The following is a 16195-nucleotide window of genomic DNA, read 5'->3' as shown; positions in this document are numbered from 1 at the left end:
CCCCTCCTTTTTTGTTTTCCCTATTAGTTGCAAACATTTCATAACCTTCTATTTCCATTTAACTTGTTTTATCTTTGTCAAGCCAAGTTTCTGATATGGCAATTATTTTAAATTTATTGAATTTAGTCAGGTATTCTTTGATTTTTGTGAAGTTTTTATAGAGACTTCTACTGTTTAAGTGTATGACTGAAAGTGCATTTTCCAATTTTATATTAGTGTAGAATTGTTCATCCAGGTAATAGTCAGTTTGTTACCCTTTGTTTGTTCTTGAAGAAGTTATTGTCCGGGTCCAAATTGTTCTCGGGGTCGAATGGCTTATAGTCAGTATCTTCAAAGGGTTGGAAGTCGATGTTTTTGGGATGTGAATTTCCCGCTCCCACGCGGTCGTCACTGGCTCCCTCGCGGTCGTCACTGGCTCCCACGCGGTCGTCACTGGTTCCCTCGCTGTCGTCGCTAGCTCTCTCGCTGTCATCGCTGGCTCCCTCGCTGTTGCTGGCTGGACGCCTACCGGGTCCCTCGTGGTCGCTGACTCCCTTGCGGGCGTCGCCGACTCCCTAGCGGTCGTCACTGGCTCCCTCGCGGTCGCTGGCTCCCCTGCAGTCGTCACTGGCTTCCTCTCGGTCGTCTCTGGCTCCCTTGCGGTCGTCGCTGGCTCCCTTGTGGTCGTCGCTGGCTCCCTCGCGGTGGTCTCTGGCTGGTTGTCTCCCGGCTTCATCACCTTTGCCACATATAAACACTTGCAAGCACACATTACTAATAATACTCTTTGAATAAAAATTCACAGCAAGCAAAATTAAACAGAATCATCTTTTCCCTAAATTCCTCCATCAGTCCTCAAACCAGGTTTTCAGAGCTGTACAAAACAAACATATTCACAATGTATTAATTAATGTTTAAGATTTTTTTTTTCCCCCAAGATGGCGCCCAAGTAGGCAGCCTTCGGCAAGTGCTCTTCAAGAGCCTTGCTTTTTTGTTCTTTTTTGTTGTTTTTGTCTTTTGTTTTGTCACATGTTGTTTGTTGTTTCATCGTGTGGACCTGATATGGACTGTTTTCAGCGTTTTTTGGCCACGATTCGTCAAAGGATAAGTATCTGTGCTTGGTGGTTGCGCCTTCTCGGCAGCACGCCTGTACCAGCACAGATTTTGATTGGGGGGAATGTCGGCGCCATTGACTGTCGGTGCTGGACAGACCTGGGGCACTTGTGTTTTTTGCACCTGTAATGGGCAGCATTTTTCACAACCTCGTTTTGTTCAGTGGAGATGTCGGCGCTGTTGGACAGTCGACGTGGGTGCGGCTGGATGAATGGTTACTGAAGTTGAGGATGAGGAGAGAGGAGCGTTGGCGCAGAGCGCCGATGCGTATTTGAAACCGAGAGTCGCCGCTTGGAATTGAAATGGATTTCCATGGGACAGGAGAAGTGAACCAATCTCTTTTTTCGTCAATGGATGCTACAGCTTCTTGTTGACTTTGAAACTTAGCTTGTAGCCGATGTGTGCACATTTTGAGCATGACGTCTCTGATCCACTGGTTAAAGGACACTTTTGATTCTCTCCTCTTTCATCTCAAACTGCTTCAAACAAATTAGCATGTGACGGAAAAGTGGTTAGGACTGCACGACTGTCCGTGTTTTATGTTATGTGTTGTGTTTATTATTTTACTTTATGTTAACTGTTTTGTTAAGCGCTTTGTTACAGCTGCCGCTGTTGTGAAAGCGCCATATAAATCAGCATGTATTGTATTGTAACAATGAGAAATCCATCCATTCATTATGTCAGACTAAAAAAGTAATGATATCTCACGCAATATAAATGTTTTCAAAAAATAATTGACAGAAATGAACAAGATAATTACAAATCTTGGAAGATTCCTGAGAGAATTTGAGAGGTTTTCATTTTTAATGCAAAACAAGAATGGGATTGCAAACAGGAACACCTCTTTTGGCTTTTAAGCCAATAATTGAGGATTCCAGGCTGATGATGGGTTCATACTTCAATCGAAGACACGTTCGAAATGGACAAGAAAATGTCACAGTGCCGTGTCCTCTGTGCTGGAGCCAACCATAAAGACAGGAGGACCTTTGTTGTTCTGCTTTGTTCTAATTGGATGACATAGCTCTCCTTCTGTGCCGTGAACACTGAAGCTCCTGCTCGTCCTCCTTTTCTACATTACTTTGAATTGAGATTTGGATGCTTTCCTGGCTTTCTTGCTTCTTCTGCCAGAGGCAATGGTCCTTTGTGGCAGTGGATTTGGTGTCTCATGTGGGATTCTTGCACGCGCCATCTGACTGGGCTGGGTGGTCAGGTTGGTCTGTTGAGTCCCGTTATTGACGATCATGTTTGTGGGCCCTTCAGCATCAGATTGTTCCATTGCAAAGTTGATAAACACCTACGTGATGGGAGAGTATAGTTTTTGTGGGTCATTTACATTTTGGGGAGAGGGTTCAAGTGGGCATGTTTGCGTACAGCCACTAGATGGTGCACAAGCATCTGCCCTTCTCCTGTACATGTTGTTTTTTCTTCATTCATCCATATTATAAATATATCTTTTTTTTAATTCACAGGTTTCACCCAACAGGGTTAAATATCTAAATTGTAATTGTCAATATTGACAAATTACTGACCAATTGAATGTCTTTCACGATGCAACGTTAACAGTTGAACATGTGAAGATTTTTTATTTTCTTTGGTCTCCGAATAGAGAAGCTTTCGAAGCTGTAAAAATTCAGCCCGATGCAACGATAATGGACCCTTGTCTAAGAGTGTAGCACCAAATTCTGGGCCTCCTTTCATAAGCATCTTGAAGTGTATGTATTTCTGTGTAGGTGTGTGTGTGTGTGTGTGTGTGTGTGTGTGTGAGGGTCAAGGATAGGCTTAAGCACACCCTGAACTGCTTGCTAGCCAATCGCAAGGAACACACAGACAAACCACCATTCATGCCCATTCATGCTTACAATCACACGTAGGGCCAATTTAGAATGTTCCATTAACCTGCCATGCATAGTTTTGGAATATGGGAGGAGGAAAAAAATCCCTGCAGGCACGGGGAGAACATGCAAACTCCACACAGGAAGCCCGGAGCCGGAATCGAACCCTGCCTCTCAGCACTGGGAGGCGGACATGCTAACTGGTTGAACACCGTGCCGCCCACAAGAAAGTAGCACAAAAACAATTGAAGAAAAATGCATAAATACATACATTAGCCTCTTCAAACAAATATTTGCGGGTCTCAATGTTTTAAAATGTAGCATTATCCAAATTAGAAACACCAGGAGAAGCTTTTTTCCCCAAACAATGCTAAATGAAGCTAAAGAGAGTCTCATCCTTAGCTTGTAGCAGACGTGTGCACATTTTCAGCATGACGTCTCTGATCCACTGGAGAAAGGACACTTTGATCCTCTCCTCTTTCATCTATAACTGCTTCAGACAACAAAGTGTATGCAGAAAATTGGTGAAGATTGCACGACGGTCTGTGTCCTATGTGTTGTGTTGTATTATTTTTGTTATTTTGACTTCAAAATGGCGCCGCGAGAGTGGCTGCCTTTCCAGCAGCTCCTATATTTTGTTGTTCTACTTCTTCCTTTCATAACTTTGCTGCTGTGAATTGGGAATTTCTCCATTGCGAGACTAATAAAGGTTTTCTTATCTTATCTTATCTATCCCTTTATGATTAGCTAATCCTCAGTGGAACGAAAAAATACATCGTGGATAAGACTTTAGTGTGGTAAAAAATATATATATTTTTTTTTTTAGGTAAAAAAAAGAAAACACACAGATTACAGAAAAACATGTCCGTCTGGCGTTGAGTGTCATGTTGTCTTCGCTAGCTTAACTGTTGTCTCGGCTAGGCTGTCTTAGCTGTTGTGGTAGATCAAAGTTTCTTTGATCTGTGACGTGAGTTGCGTTGGCGCTGATTGGTTGAAACCAAAAGACGCGCGCCTCGTACACGTTCGCGCTGACGCACACACAGCAGAGAGCAGCGGACTATCGACTGCTGAGGCGTGCTTCGCTCGAGTGGCATTGCTCGAAAGACGTAGTTACAAAGCATTCGGAACCTTTCTCACACTCTTGCTTTCGCAAGAGAAATTCGACCGGGGTCAAGCCGGCCTCCACAGCAATTGTTAATACTGTGCATTTTGGTAACCAGTAGACAGCAAGTGGTATTGGCCAAATATTCTTAATAAAAGCTCTCCAAACTAATACAGCCACTTCAGTGGTTTGGATTTAAAATAATGCTAAAAAATAACTTTTCTACAGTTAGGCAAACATAAATTCACCCAGGGAGAATGCAAATTGTCTGAATTGTACCAACAAACATTTTGAAGTTGAGATAGAAACAGATGTTAATGTTCATTCTGCATCAATGACGAAAATGACCACAGATTAAAAAAAATCAATTTTTGCTGTCCCGCAATCAGACGAGGGTTCGGGAAAACTAGTCCATTCCAGTTATCCAACTACAGTACTTTCATTCGGACCTGATGTTGCATTTCAAAATAAAAGGCCTGTGATATCTGCAATTTCGACCTTTACACCTGATCTGAAGACAGCTGGGAAAGATTCCAGCACGCCCGCAACCCTCTTGAGGATAAGTAGATCAGATAATGGGTGGATTGATGGTTTACCCTTCTCAACTTGTAACACATTCATAGACATATGTCGTCTTAACACCAAATTCTCAGTTTGCTTCAGTCTTGTTCTCACCTGGTCCATGTTGGTCTGTGAAACAGAGAATGCGCTGATGCCTAGTGCCTCATGATTGGCAAGCACCTTAAAAATTTTAGCCAGGCTGCAGGCGTGCTCTGGCAGTTGGTACGTGAGCACGGTTTGGTGACATTCCTTCAGATCGATCATTGGAAAGCAGTTCTTCATATAGCTGTTGACAGGGCACATGTCTGGAGTGGATTCACTCTCTGCCAGACGAAGGGCAATGGTGTAGCCCTCACCAAATCTGTTTCATTTGCAAAATAAGGTGACTTGTAGCTTTTTTTTGCACCAAGATGACATGAAGTCACATTAAAAAGCACAAAAATTGTACCAGATTTAAAGTAATTCAAAATTGCGGCTTTCATGTTAGCTTCAGCAAGAGACTTTTTTTTGTAGGGATTGGACTGTTATATATACAGTATATATATATATATACCACCAAATTTCCGAAACACAACTGGGACTGGGTCGTTAAAATTTTGTCGTGGCCGCTATTGAGATTTTTTTTTTTTAATCGCACAATATACTGTACATAGCAAATATTGAGAATTTTGACAGGCGTGGTGTCAGTCACTGTTGTTTAACTGGCAAACTGTGTATTGCCATGGCTATGGCATTTCATGAAATGTCACAAATTTGTGTTTTATCATCATGAAGGTATAACCACTCATCTAAGCAAATATGAGATACACTTATTAAACTCGCAAGGAGTAGAACATTAACAAAGAAAATATCTATTTCCTCGAGGAGGTGCTACCACCTTGATGAGGACTAACTGCGTAGATGTCATCAGGTCTGGACTATCATCAAATCTCAGAATCTTTGAGAAGACATGATCACCTGAGTCTAGTTACAGAAACTTCACGGTGACTATTCAATTTAAGCAAGACCATAATGGCTACACACTCTGTCAAAAAAAAAAAATCACAATATTTGGACGAGAGTATGATCAAAGTCTTGAGGCTTTTGTGAGAAATTTTCATTTAGATTCGTTCCATAGGCTCGGTGTGGTACATTAATTAAAATGTAAAATAAGAAATTTCTTGTTTCCACTATGTAGACCACTAAACAGAACAAAATACTGTCGTTTGGAGATCTTAAGGTATCTTCCTGTAATCACCAACCAAGTACAGTGGTACCTCTACTTACAACATTAATTGGTTCTGGAAGAACTTTCTTCACTAGAAAATTAGTACAGACGCAAATTAAATAGTACAGATGCGCTTTCCATGTAAATGCCCTAATCAGTTCTAAGCCCCCCCAAAATTCAAACATAAATATTTTCTAAAGCATAAAAATGCATCAAACTATGTAACATATGCATCTTACAATTAGATTATTGCACAATAAATGAGAGTTGTGCATAAATTAAGAACTGATCCCCGGATGTTTGCTTTTGTTGGCTTTTAACAATCCTTCAAAGCAAAGTGAGCTATCGCCCAACTGGTTAACACTTTTTCTGGGTGAGTCGCATGTACGTAGAACTATCGGAACGCCTCATGGCCTGAGGAGCGAAATGACGAGGACGCTGCCTCGACACATATGGTCGAAGTCCCTCTTAGCCAATGGGATGCCAGGATGATGCTCGGTAATGGCCAATGGCAGAGCATCTATAATTATGTTGCGTTCCAGAAACTCTGAGCTGAGAGCAGCACCCTATACTGTATTTTTACCTTTCGTATCTTGAAATTTCTTTTGGACCAAGAGCCAATATTTTCCTCTTGAGGCATTTCGTAAATTGAAAATTTCGTATGAAGAGACGTTCGTAAGTAGAGGTACCACTGAACTACAATGAATCTCCTCATATCAGGAGAATTTTTGTTGATGGTGTGTGTGCGTGTGTGGGGGCGGGGGTAGGCCAGAGGGGAAAATGAGATGACCTAATTAGGAACGGGGATGGGGGTCAGGCCATGTGGGCATTTTTGGGGGGGTTGAGACAAATTAGCTGCATTTTATTCACACAGGTGATTGTAGTTACCTGTTCTTCAAGTGCTGCACAGAGCCAAGACATCTAAACGTACCATTGACCATGATGGCCATTCTGGAGCAGAGAGCCTCACATTCCTCCATACTGATCACACAAGTGAAACATAAAAACAATCACATTTTTATGATACATCCACTAAACATGTCACATGAAATGACTTCTTGATCATAGTGGTGGTCTCATGACATTTGATGATGTTGATGGATATGCCCATGTCCCTCTACCTGTGGGAGGTCAGAACGACAGCTCTTCCCTTTTTGGTGAAGTTGCGGAAACAGTCCCACATGAACCTTTTTGCCTTTGCATCCATGCCACTGGTGGGTTCATCCTGAGAGCAAAGATGAAAAAATGAAAGCGATGTTTTTGGAATGCAAGAAGATAACATATTTGCTAATCTACTTCTGAAAAAAAAACTATCGCTTGTGAAAGGTACACATTTCTGAAGATAAAATGTAAATGTTACTGTGTGGACAGGAAGATCAAAGGATTTTCAGCTTCCTCAAAAAGGGCTGCTTCCTTAGCAGCTGCAGCAATGACCTTTGCCTTTTTAACAATGGAATTTGAAATCAGAACCAGTTTTTATTCGCGAGCTTCCAGTGTAGCCTTTTGTCTTTCTCGCTTTCAGCGTATGATGAAGCTGCTTTGGCTGCCTTAGCTTGGGTGTATGATTTTGAGGTAGAAAAGGCTATCGATATATCGTTGAGAATGCTCAATGGGTGTCAAAACATTTTGCAAAGAAGACCAGATTGGCTGAAGTGAAATCATCTGAATCAACCACTCAGCTTCCAGTTGTTTTCTTTTCCCACGGCATTCTTTCCCAGTCACCTTGTGGTCATTTGCATGTTTCCGAATGAACATTAGAGCGTGGCCATGGGTTTGCTGCAATCTTCTGGTGAAATATCTAATCGATTTTTTTGTACATGTGAGATTTTCTACTGTGGTTAACAGCACTGACGGGCCACATATAAAGATTTCATGCCAGAGGCATGTGGCAATTTTAACAAGGGCCACAAATAGTTTTATTTTACTCCAGTAGCAGTTTATCTTCAAAAGCTTTGTTCGGCACGTTTACCATTTGATACCTTTTTCCTGAATGCAGACTCGATTTTAGAATGTGTGCTGGTGTTCCAGCCAGATGTTGGTTTTAGACAACACAGCCATTTGGCTGTCCTCTGGGCATTCGGGAGGGGTAAGACAATTCTGGGACTTTGTCTTTTTACTGTGCTGTACAGTGCAGCACATTAAATTGTGTGTAGCTTGACAGCCAATTAACAGTTTATTGTCCTCCAAAAAGAGCCAATGTGTTTTGGTGAGGTCATTTGAAATTTGTTGGAAAGCTGGAACACAGGAATAAGTATAATTTAACATACATCTCTCTCTCTCTCTCTCTCTCTAGAATCAACACAATTATATTTACATATATATATTAGGCGGCTGGATAGCTCATAACATACACCAAACATAACACCATCCAATATGGGTCCTTGGGCAAGGTCCTTCACGCTAATGCCTACCTCATACAATGATGAGAGACAATAAAATGAATGACATGCCGGCTCAGACGTCGCCCGGCCAAACAAGGTCTGCGTCAGGTGCTGGGGAACCAGAGCACCTTGATAAAAAATGGGCTACTGGAACAGAGCGGAGATGGGCGAGATGTGATAACATGGCTCTGTTGGAATGCTACTACTCAAGCAACCCTAGTCAGAGGGGTTACATGCAGAGAATGTGGGCTGAATGGTTACTTCGAAACCCACAGTCACGGTTGACCGCGAAACAACTAGTAACTCAGTGTTCCAACATCCACAAACGGCAACTGCTGTCACAAGAGTAAAACAAGAGATTGATGAGGTAAAACGCAGGTTCCATTGTGAAGGGATCAGAGGAGGAGGTCATACCAGAGATTGGGAGGCAAGCCCCAATGAATGCAGATGATGAGATTGGGAGGCCAGCCCCAATGAATGAAATGCTGAGCGAGGCAGCAACTGACCTGAAAGCTAAGATCATGGCGAGAATGAAAGCTGGGCAACCTAGAAACCGATTACAACGGCTATGTGAAGTACCACCTGAAAGTCTCATGGAAAGTGTGAATGCAGCACTCTGAGGGCGATCCCTACCATAACGATCACGGAAACCAATGAGCTGATATACGCTTCAGCATCAGTGATCCTAGAGATGCTTGGCTCAAAGAGCCATGAGATACGTTACCCACCATGGAAAAGACGGTTGGAGGCTAAGATCAATGCGGCTCAGAAAGATGTGAGTCAATTGACGGAGGCCCAGAGAGGTGTGATGAAAAGGCCGATACCCGAGAGGTACATCCAGATGACCATACCTGAAGCACTCGAAACTACCAAACAAAGGCTCCAAGCCTTGTCCAGCCGCCTAAAGCGGTACACGAAAGAGAATGAGGCCAGACGAATAAACAGGCTGTTTGCAACACAACCTGCGAAAGTGTACGCTCAGTGGCAGGGTCCTAACAACAGAGCTGACCCACCAAGACTGGAAACTGAAAGGCATATGGGAGAATATAATATATATTATAAATATATAACAGCAGTGCACAATGGCTGGTGACCCTGAGAGAGGAGCACAGCAACCTCCCTGAACAGAACCGAGTTACCATAACAGTGGCAGATATGAAGAACTGGACAGCACCAGGCCCGGACATGGTCCACACCTACTGGCTAAAGAAACTCACAGCACTCCATGAGCGCCTAGCAGCACAAATGAGGGATGGGACTCACCCATGATGGCTAACCAAAGGGCGAATGATCCTGATCATGAACGATCCCTCAAAGTCCCATCCAACTATCGGCCAATAACCTGTCTCTCCACAACATGGAAGCTCATGTCAGGCATCATTGCGGCTAAGATAAGTGGACACATGGATCAATACATGAGCGAAGCACAGAAGGGCATGGGTAGAGATACCAGAGGAGCCAAACATCAGCTCCTGGTTGACAGAACAGTCGCACAAGACTGCAGGTCCCGACGTACCAACCTGTGCACAGCCTGGATTGATTACAAGAAAGCCTATGACTCGATGCCACATACATGGATCACTGAATGCTTGGAGTTGTATAAGGTGAACAGGACCCTAAGAGCCTTCGTTGCGAACTCGATGAGGATGTGGAAAACCACACTTGAAGCCAATGGCAAGCCACTTACCCAAGTGTCCATCAAAGGTGGCATATACCAAGGTGATGCACTCTCCCCACTGCTGTCCTGCATAGGACTGAACCCCCTGAGCCAAGTAATCACCAAGACAGGCTATGGATACCGCCTCAGAAATGGAGCTACAATCAGTCACCTCCTCTACATGGATGACATAAAGCTGTATGCTAAGAGCGAAAGGGACATAGACTCCCTGATCCACACAACCAGGATCTACAGCAGCGACATCGGGATGTCATTCGGGCTTGAGAAATGTAGTCGGATGGTGACTAAGAGAGGAAAGGTAGTCCGCACTGAAGGGGTCTCACTCCCTGAAGGAACAATAGCAGACATTGAGGGCAGCTACAAGTACCTCGGTATACCAATAAACAGCTATGCCCTGCCAGTGATCAGATACCCTGCAGGAATAATAAGGTGGCCAAAGGAAGAGATTCAGACCACGGACGTTAAGACCCGAAAGCGCCTAACCATGCATGGAGGGTTACATCCCTAATCCTGAGACTGTACGCAAGCCGAAAGGAAGGAGGCCGGGGACGAGTGAGTGTGAGAGCCACTGTCCAGGATGAAACATCCAAGCTCCATGAATACATCAAGGAGAAGGCTCCAACGGATGACGTACTCAGAGAATGTCTCAGACAATGGGGAACAGAGAATGAGGCGTTGGAAGAGGGACCATCATGGGAGGACAAGCCCCGACACGGGATGTACCACCAGACCATAACTGAAGTGGCTGATCTCAAGAAGTCCTATCAGTGGCTAGAGAGGGCTGGCCTGAAGGACAGCACAGAGGCACTCATCATGGCTGCTCAAGAGCAGGCCCTGAGCACCAGAGCCATTGAGGCCCAGATATACCACACCAGACAAGACCCAAGGTGCAGGTTGTGCAAAGAGGCACTTGAGACGATCCAACACATAACTGCAGGGTGTAAGATGCTGGCAGGGAAAGCCGACATGGAACGCCATAACCAGGTGGCTGGCATAGTCTACCGAAACATCTGTGCGGAGTATGGACTGGAAACCCCAAGGTCAAAATGGGAAACACCTCCGAAGGTGGTGGAGAATGACAGAGCGAAGATCCTGTGGGACTTCCAGATCCAGACTGACAAGATGGTAATGGCGAACCAACCAGATATCATGATCATAGATAAAGGGCAGAGGAAAGCCGTTGTAGTGGATGTAGCGGTCCCAAGTGATGGAAACATCAGAAAGAAGGAACACGAGAAACTCGAGAAATACCAAGGGCTCAGAGAGGAGCTGGAGAGAGCCTGGAAGGTAAAGGTGACAGTTGTGCTTGTGGTGGTCGGAGCACTCGGGGCAGTGACCCCCAAACTAGATGAGTGGTTGCAACAGATCCCGGGAACAACATCGGACATCTCAGTCCAGAAATGTGCAGTGCTGGGAACAGCAAGGATACTGCGCAGAACCCTCAAGCTTCCTGGCCTCTGGTAGAGGACCCGAGCTGAATGAGGGACGGACACCACCCGAGGGGGGGTGAGACGAGGAATTTTTATTTTATATAATTAAAAAATTAGCCTTTGTTTGGCAGTTTCGAGTGCTTCAGGTATGGTCATCTGGATGTACCTCTCGGGTATCGGCCTTTTCATCACACCTCTCTGGGCCTCCGTCAATTGACTCACATCTTTCCGAGCCGCCTTGATCTTAGCCTCCAACCGTCTTTTCCATGGTGGGTAACCTGTGTATATACATATATATATATATATATATATATATGGGGGTGGGCCGGTAGTTCAGTGGTTAGCACGTCGCCTTCACAGTGCAGAGGTACCGGGTTCAATTCGAGCTCTGGCCTCCCTCTGTGGAGTTTGCATGTTCTAACTGGGCCTGCGTGGGTTTTCTCTGGGTCCTCTGGTTTCCTCCCATGTTCCAAAAACATGCATGGCAGGCTGATTGAACACCGAGACTTGTCCCTAGGTGTGAGTGTGAGTGTCAGTGCGAATGGTTGTTCATTTCTGTGTGCCCTGTGATTGGCTGGCAGTCGGTTCAGGTTGTACCCCCGCCTACTGCCCGAGGACAGCCGGGATAGGCTCCAGCACCCCCCGCAGCCCTTGTGAGGATAAAGCAGATCAGAAAATAGATGGATGGACCTCACTTGGGTCACGGGGGGTGAATATATATAAGCAACACAATTTTATAGCTGGAGGCTAAGATCAAGGCGGCTCTGAAAGATGTGAGTCAATTGACGGAGGCCCAGAGAGGTGTGATGAAAAGGCCGATACCCGAGAGGTACATCCAGATGACCATACCTGAATCACTCGAACCTGCCAAACAAATGCTCCAAGCTTTGTCCAGTTGCCTAAAGAGGTACACGAAAGAGAATGAGGCCAGATGAATGAACAGGCTGTTCGCAACACAACCTGCAAAAGTGTACGCTCAGTGGCAGAATTCTGACAGCAGAGCAGAACCAAGACTGGAAACTGAAATGTACTGGAAAGGCAGATGGGAGAAGGAGACACATAACACCAGTGCACAATGGCTGGTGACTCTGAGAGAGGAGCACAGCAACCTTACTGAACAGAACCCAGTTACCATAACAGTGGCAGACATACAGGAAAGAGTCTCAGACATGAAAAACTGGACAGCACCAGGCCCGGACATGGGCCACACCTACTGGCTAAAGAAACTCACAGCATTCCATGAGCGCTGAGCAGCACAAATGAACCAGTTGCTGAGGGATGGGACTCACCCAGGCTGGCTAACCAAATGACGAGCGATCCTGATCATGAAGGATCCCTGAAAGGGTGCAGCCCCATCCTACTATTGGCCAATTAATTACCTGTCTTTACACAACATGGAAGCTCATGTCAGGCATCATTGCGGCTTAGATAAGTGATCAAAACATGAGCAAAGCACAGAAGGGTATTGGAAGAGATACCAAAGGAGCCAAACATCAGCTCCTGGTTTACAGATCAGTCGCACACTGCAGGTCCTGACATAGCAACCTGTGCACAGCCTGGATTGATTACAAGAAAGCCTCTGACTCGATGCCACATACATGGATCACTGAATGCTTGGAGTTGTATAAGGTGAACAGGACCCTAAGAGCATTCGTTGTGAACTCGATGAGGATGTGGAAAACCAGACTTGGAAGCCAATGGCAAGCCACTTTGCCAAGTGTCCATCAAATGTGGCATACACCAAGGTGATGCACTCTCCCCACTGCTGTTCTGCATAGGACTGACCCCCCTAAGCCAAGTGATCACCAAGACTGTTGATCAAAACTGGCTTTGGACACAATATGACCAGTCACCTCCTCTACATGGATGACATAAAGCTGTATGCTAAGAGCAAAAGGGACATAGACTCCCTGATCCACACAACCAGGATCGACAGCAGTGGCATCAGGATGTCATTCGGGCTTGAGAAATGTAGTTGGATGGTGATTAAGAGAGGCAAGGTCGTCCACACTGAAGGGGTCTCATTCCCTGAAGGAACAATCGCAAACGTTGAGGACAGCGATAAGTACCTTGGTATCCCACAAACCAATGGCACCCTTGAACTGGAAACAAGGAAAGTGGCTATGTCCAAATACCTCCAGCGGGTGAGGCAAGACCTAAGAAGCCAGCTCAATGGCTAGAACAAGACCCGGGCAATAAAGAGCTATGCCCTGCCAGTGATCAGATACCCTGCAGGTATAATAAGGTGGCCAAAGAAAGAGATTCAGACGACAGATGTTAAGACCCGAAAGCTCTTACCCATGCATGGAGGGTTCCACCCTAGCACCCTGGGACTGTAGTCAAGACGTCAGGAAGGAGGCCGGGGACTAGTGAGTGTGAGAGCCACTGTCCAGAATGAATCATTCAAGTTCCATGAATAAATCAAGGAGAAGGTTCCAATGAATGACGTACTCAGAGGCTGTCTCAGACAATGGGGAACAGAGGATGAGGTGCTGAAAGAGGGACCATCATGGGAGGACAAGCCCCTACACGGGATGTACCACCGGACCACAACTGAAGTGGCTGATCTCAAGATGTCCTCTCAGTGGCTAGAGAGGGCTGGCCTGAAGGACATCCATGCTGCTCAGGAGCAGGCCCTGAGCACCATAGCCAGAGAGCCCCAGATATACCACACCAGACAAAGACCCAAAGTGTAGGTTGTGCAAAGAGGCACCTGAGACGATCCAACACATAACTGCAGGTTGTAAGATGCGGCAGGGACAGCTTACATGGAATGCTATCACCAGGTGGTTGGCATAGTGCACCGAAACATTTGTGCGGAGTGTGGACTGGAAGGTCAAAATGGGAAACACCTTCAAAGGTGGTGGAGAATGACTGAGCAAAGAGCCTGTGGGACTTCCAGATACAGACTAACAAGATGGTAATGGCGAACCAACCAGATATCGTGATCATTGATAAAGGGCATCACATGATGTGTCCAGGCTCCTCCAATGCGACTGCTGATGGGTGTGGTCTAAGTTATTCATATTTTTTATGAACACTTTTGTAACTTTATGAATGCTATAACAGACTTTTGAAATATATGTTCATAGATTGTTCTTGTCAATTGGAATTGGATTTTCAGGAATGTCAGACATTTAAGCTGTAGCTTACAGTTGAACTTCGTTTCAACATAGCCCAATTGCAATGTTTCCACTCCGATAATGTTCATATTTTAAAATCTCAATTTCACAAAATACATTTTCAATTTATCGATTTCTATTGCAATGAACATCTTTATAATGTAAAGTTCATGATGAGGAACAGATTTTCCCCCCAAAATTGTGAAAAGGCCTTAGTTACAATGAACCCTCGGACGCTTATTCCTGTAGAGACCTTGCTTATAAACAAAATGTAAAACCCTGGATTTTTTTTTTTTTTTTTACGACAGACTTCACCCTGGGCGGGTTGAGCTGGCTTCTTCCCTGGCATGCGCAACGTCCCTGATCATGGCGGCCCAAGCGTGATGATCCTGTGCCGGGTCAACTGACAGCCTCAGTCAGTCCTGGTTCCACCATCGCAGACCCACCACCTGGGGGCCGGAGAGGTACGCAAGGTCTTCTTTCAGCATGGCGGCCCAGGTCTTGACTTGTCCCCCACGCCGCTTGCACCTTGCTGGCATAGGAGCACGAAGGAGAACATCCCTGATCAGCTCGCGCTCCTGGTGGCATGCCGCATGTTCGAACCAACGGAGTCGGCATTGCAGGAGAATCGCTGGTAAGAGACAAAGGTGCAGGCAGCGTCGAAGAACAGCAGTCGGGACACGGTCCGATCGGCGGTGGCTGAGGATACGGCGGCGGCAATCGTTGTCGAAGACTTCCAGTTTACGCTGGTCGGCCACCCTCAAAGGCCAAGTCTCACAGCCATAAAGGAGAATGGTCGGCACAATCGCATGTTAGACGCGCCCCTTCGTCAACCCCGAGATCTCGCGTCGACCCCACAGATGGTGTTGTAGGCGCACAAAGGCAGATCTGGCGGCCCCAATGGGGTGATCGACTTCTGCTTCTCCTTGCCCCGACAGAACCACAGAGGAGCCGAGATATGTGAAGGAATCAATCTTCCCAAAGTCCACGCTCTCAAATGACAGTGACCGTTGGTCAGCTGGGTTGATGAGGGAGGACATGATCTTGGTCTTAGAGCCATTTATGCGCATTCCAACTGGCAGGGCCATTCGATGGATTTTCATCAGCGCATTTTCAACCTCCTCGAGCATGTTTCCAAATCAAGCGATATCATCCGCGTATGCCAGGTCCGACACCGCACCATCTCGGCCGACACTCACACCCTCAAAGCCATGGAGAGCAATGTTGAGAATGTGGTCGATGGCGTAGTTGAACACCCGACCGCACCTCGAAGACTTCTGATTCGCTGCCGTAGGCCCGCACTCGGACTCGGGTTGACCGGGAGTACCCCTGGATGAGCCGAAGCAGTTTCACAGTGATCCCGTCAGCCTGCATGATCCTCCACAAGGCACCCCGGTCGACTGAATCAAATGCTGCTGCAAAGTTGATGAAGCACACGACTGTCAGTTGTTGGTAGTCCGATCGTTGCTCCAGGGTGTGACGCAGACTGAAGATCTGGTCTACACATCCCCTTCCGGGGTAAAAGTCACCCTGAGTCGGGCGAATCCGGTGGTCACGGGCCATCTGGAAGCGTTTCAGCAGGACTAAAAATGCTTTTGCAGCCACATCAAGAAGGCTAATGCCTCTGTCGTTGGCGCATAGCTTTTTGTCTCCCTTCTTGAAAAGGGGTAGTAACACTGCTTCGCTCCAGTCATCCGGGATGGTCTCGGACATCCACACGGTGTTGTAGACACAATGGAGCCACGCTGCAAAGACGTCAAAATCGCTTTTGTATACTTCCGATTGGAATG

General features: G+C 45.9%; 1 protein-coding gene and 1 pseudogene across 1 annotated transcript in view; one reads left to right on the top strand and one right to left on the bottom strand.

Annotated features, from left to right (window-relative positions):
• Positions 1-1920: 1920 nt before the first annotated feature.
• Positions 1921-16195, bottom strand: part of LOC147186588 (phospholipid-transporting ATPase ABCA1-like) — a 43369-nt gene continuing 29094 nt past the window's right edge. Inside the window, exons 15-18 of the mRNA XM_086102246.1 lie at positions 6916-7019; positions 6683-6775; positions 4702-4948; positions 1921-2386 (exon numbers count right to left, since the gene is read on the bottom strand). Of these exons, the coding sequence (XP_085958372.1) occupies positions 2162-2386; positions 4702-4948; positions 6683-6775; positions 6916-7019 (669 nt within the window). The 3' untranslated portion in view covers positions 1921-2161. The remainder of the gene's footprint in view (positions 2387-4701; positions 4949-6682; positions 6776-6915; positions 7020-16195) is intronic.
• LOC147186589 (uncharacterized) lies at positions 9977-14300 on the top strand (annotated as a pseudogene).

The sequence above is a fragment of the Hippocampus guttulatus genome, chromosome 21 (assembly GCF_054856545.1).
Source record: "Hippocampus guttulatus isolate MCC_2025c chromosome 21, RoL_Hgut_1.0, whole genome shotgun sequence".
NCBI classification, from domain to species: Eukaryota; Metazoa; Chordata; class Actinopteri; order Syngnathiformes; family Syngnathidae; genus Hippocampus; species Hippocampus guttulatus.
This window is presented reverse-complemented; position numbering and strand designations above follow the sequence as displayed.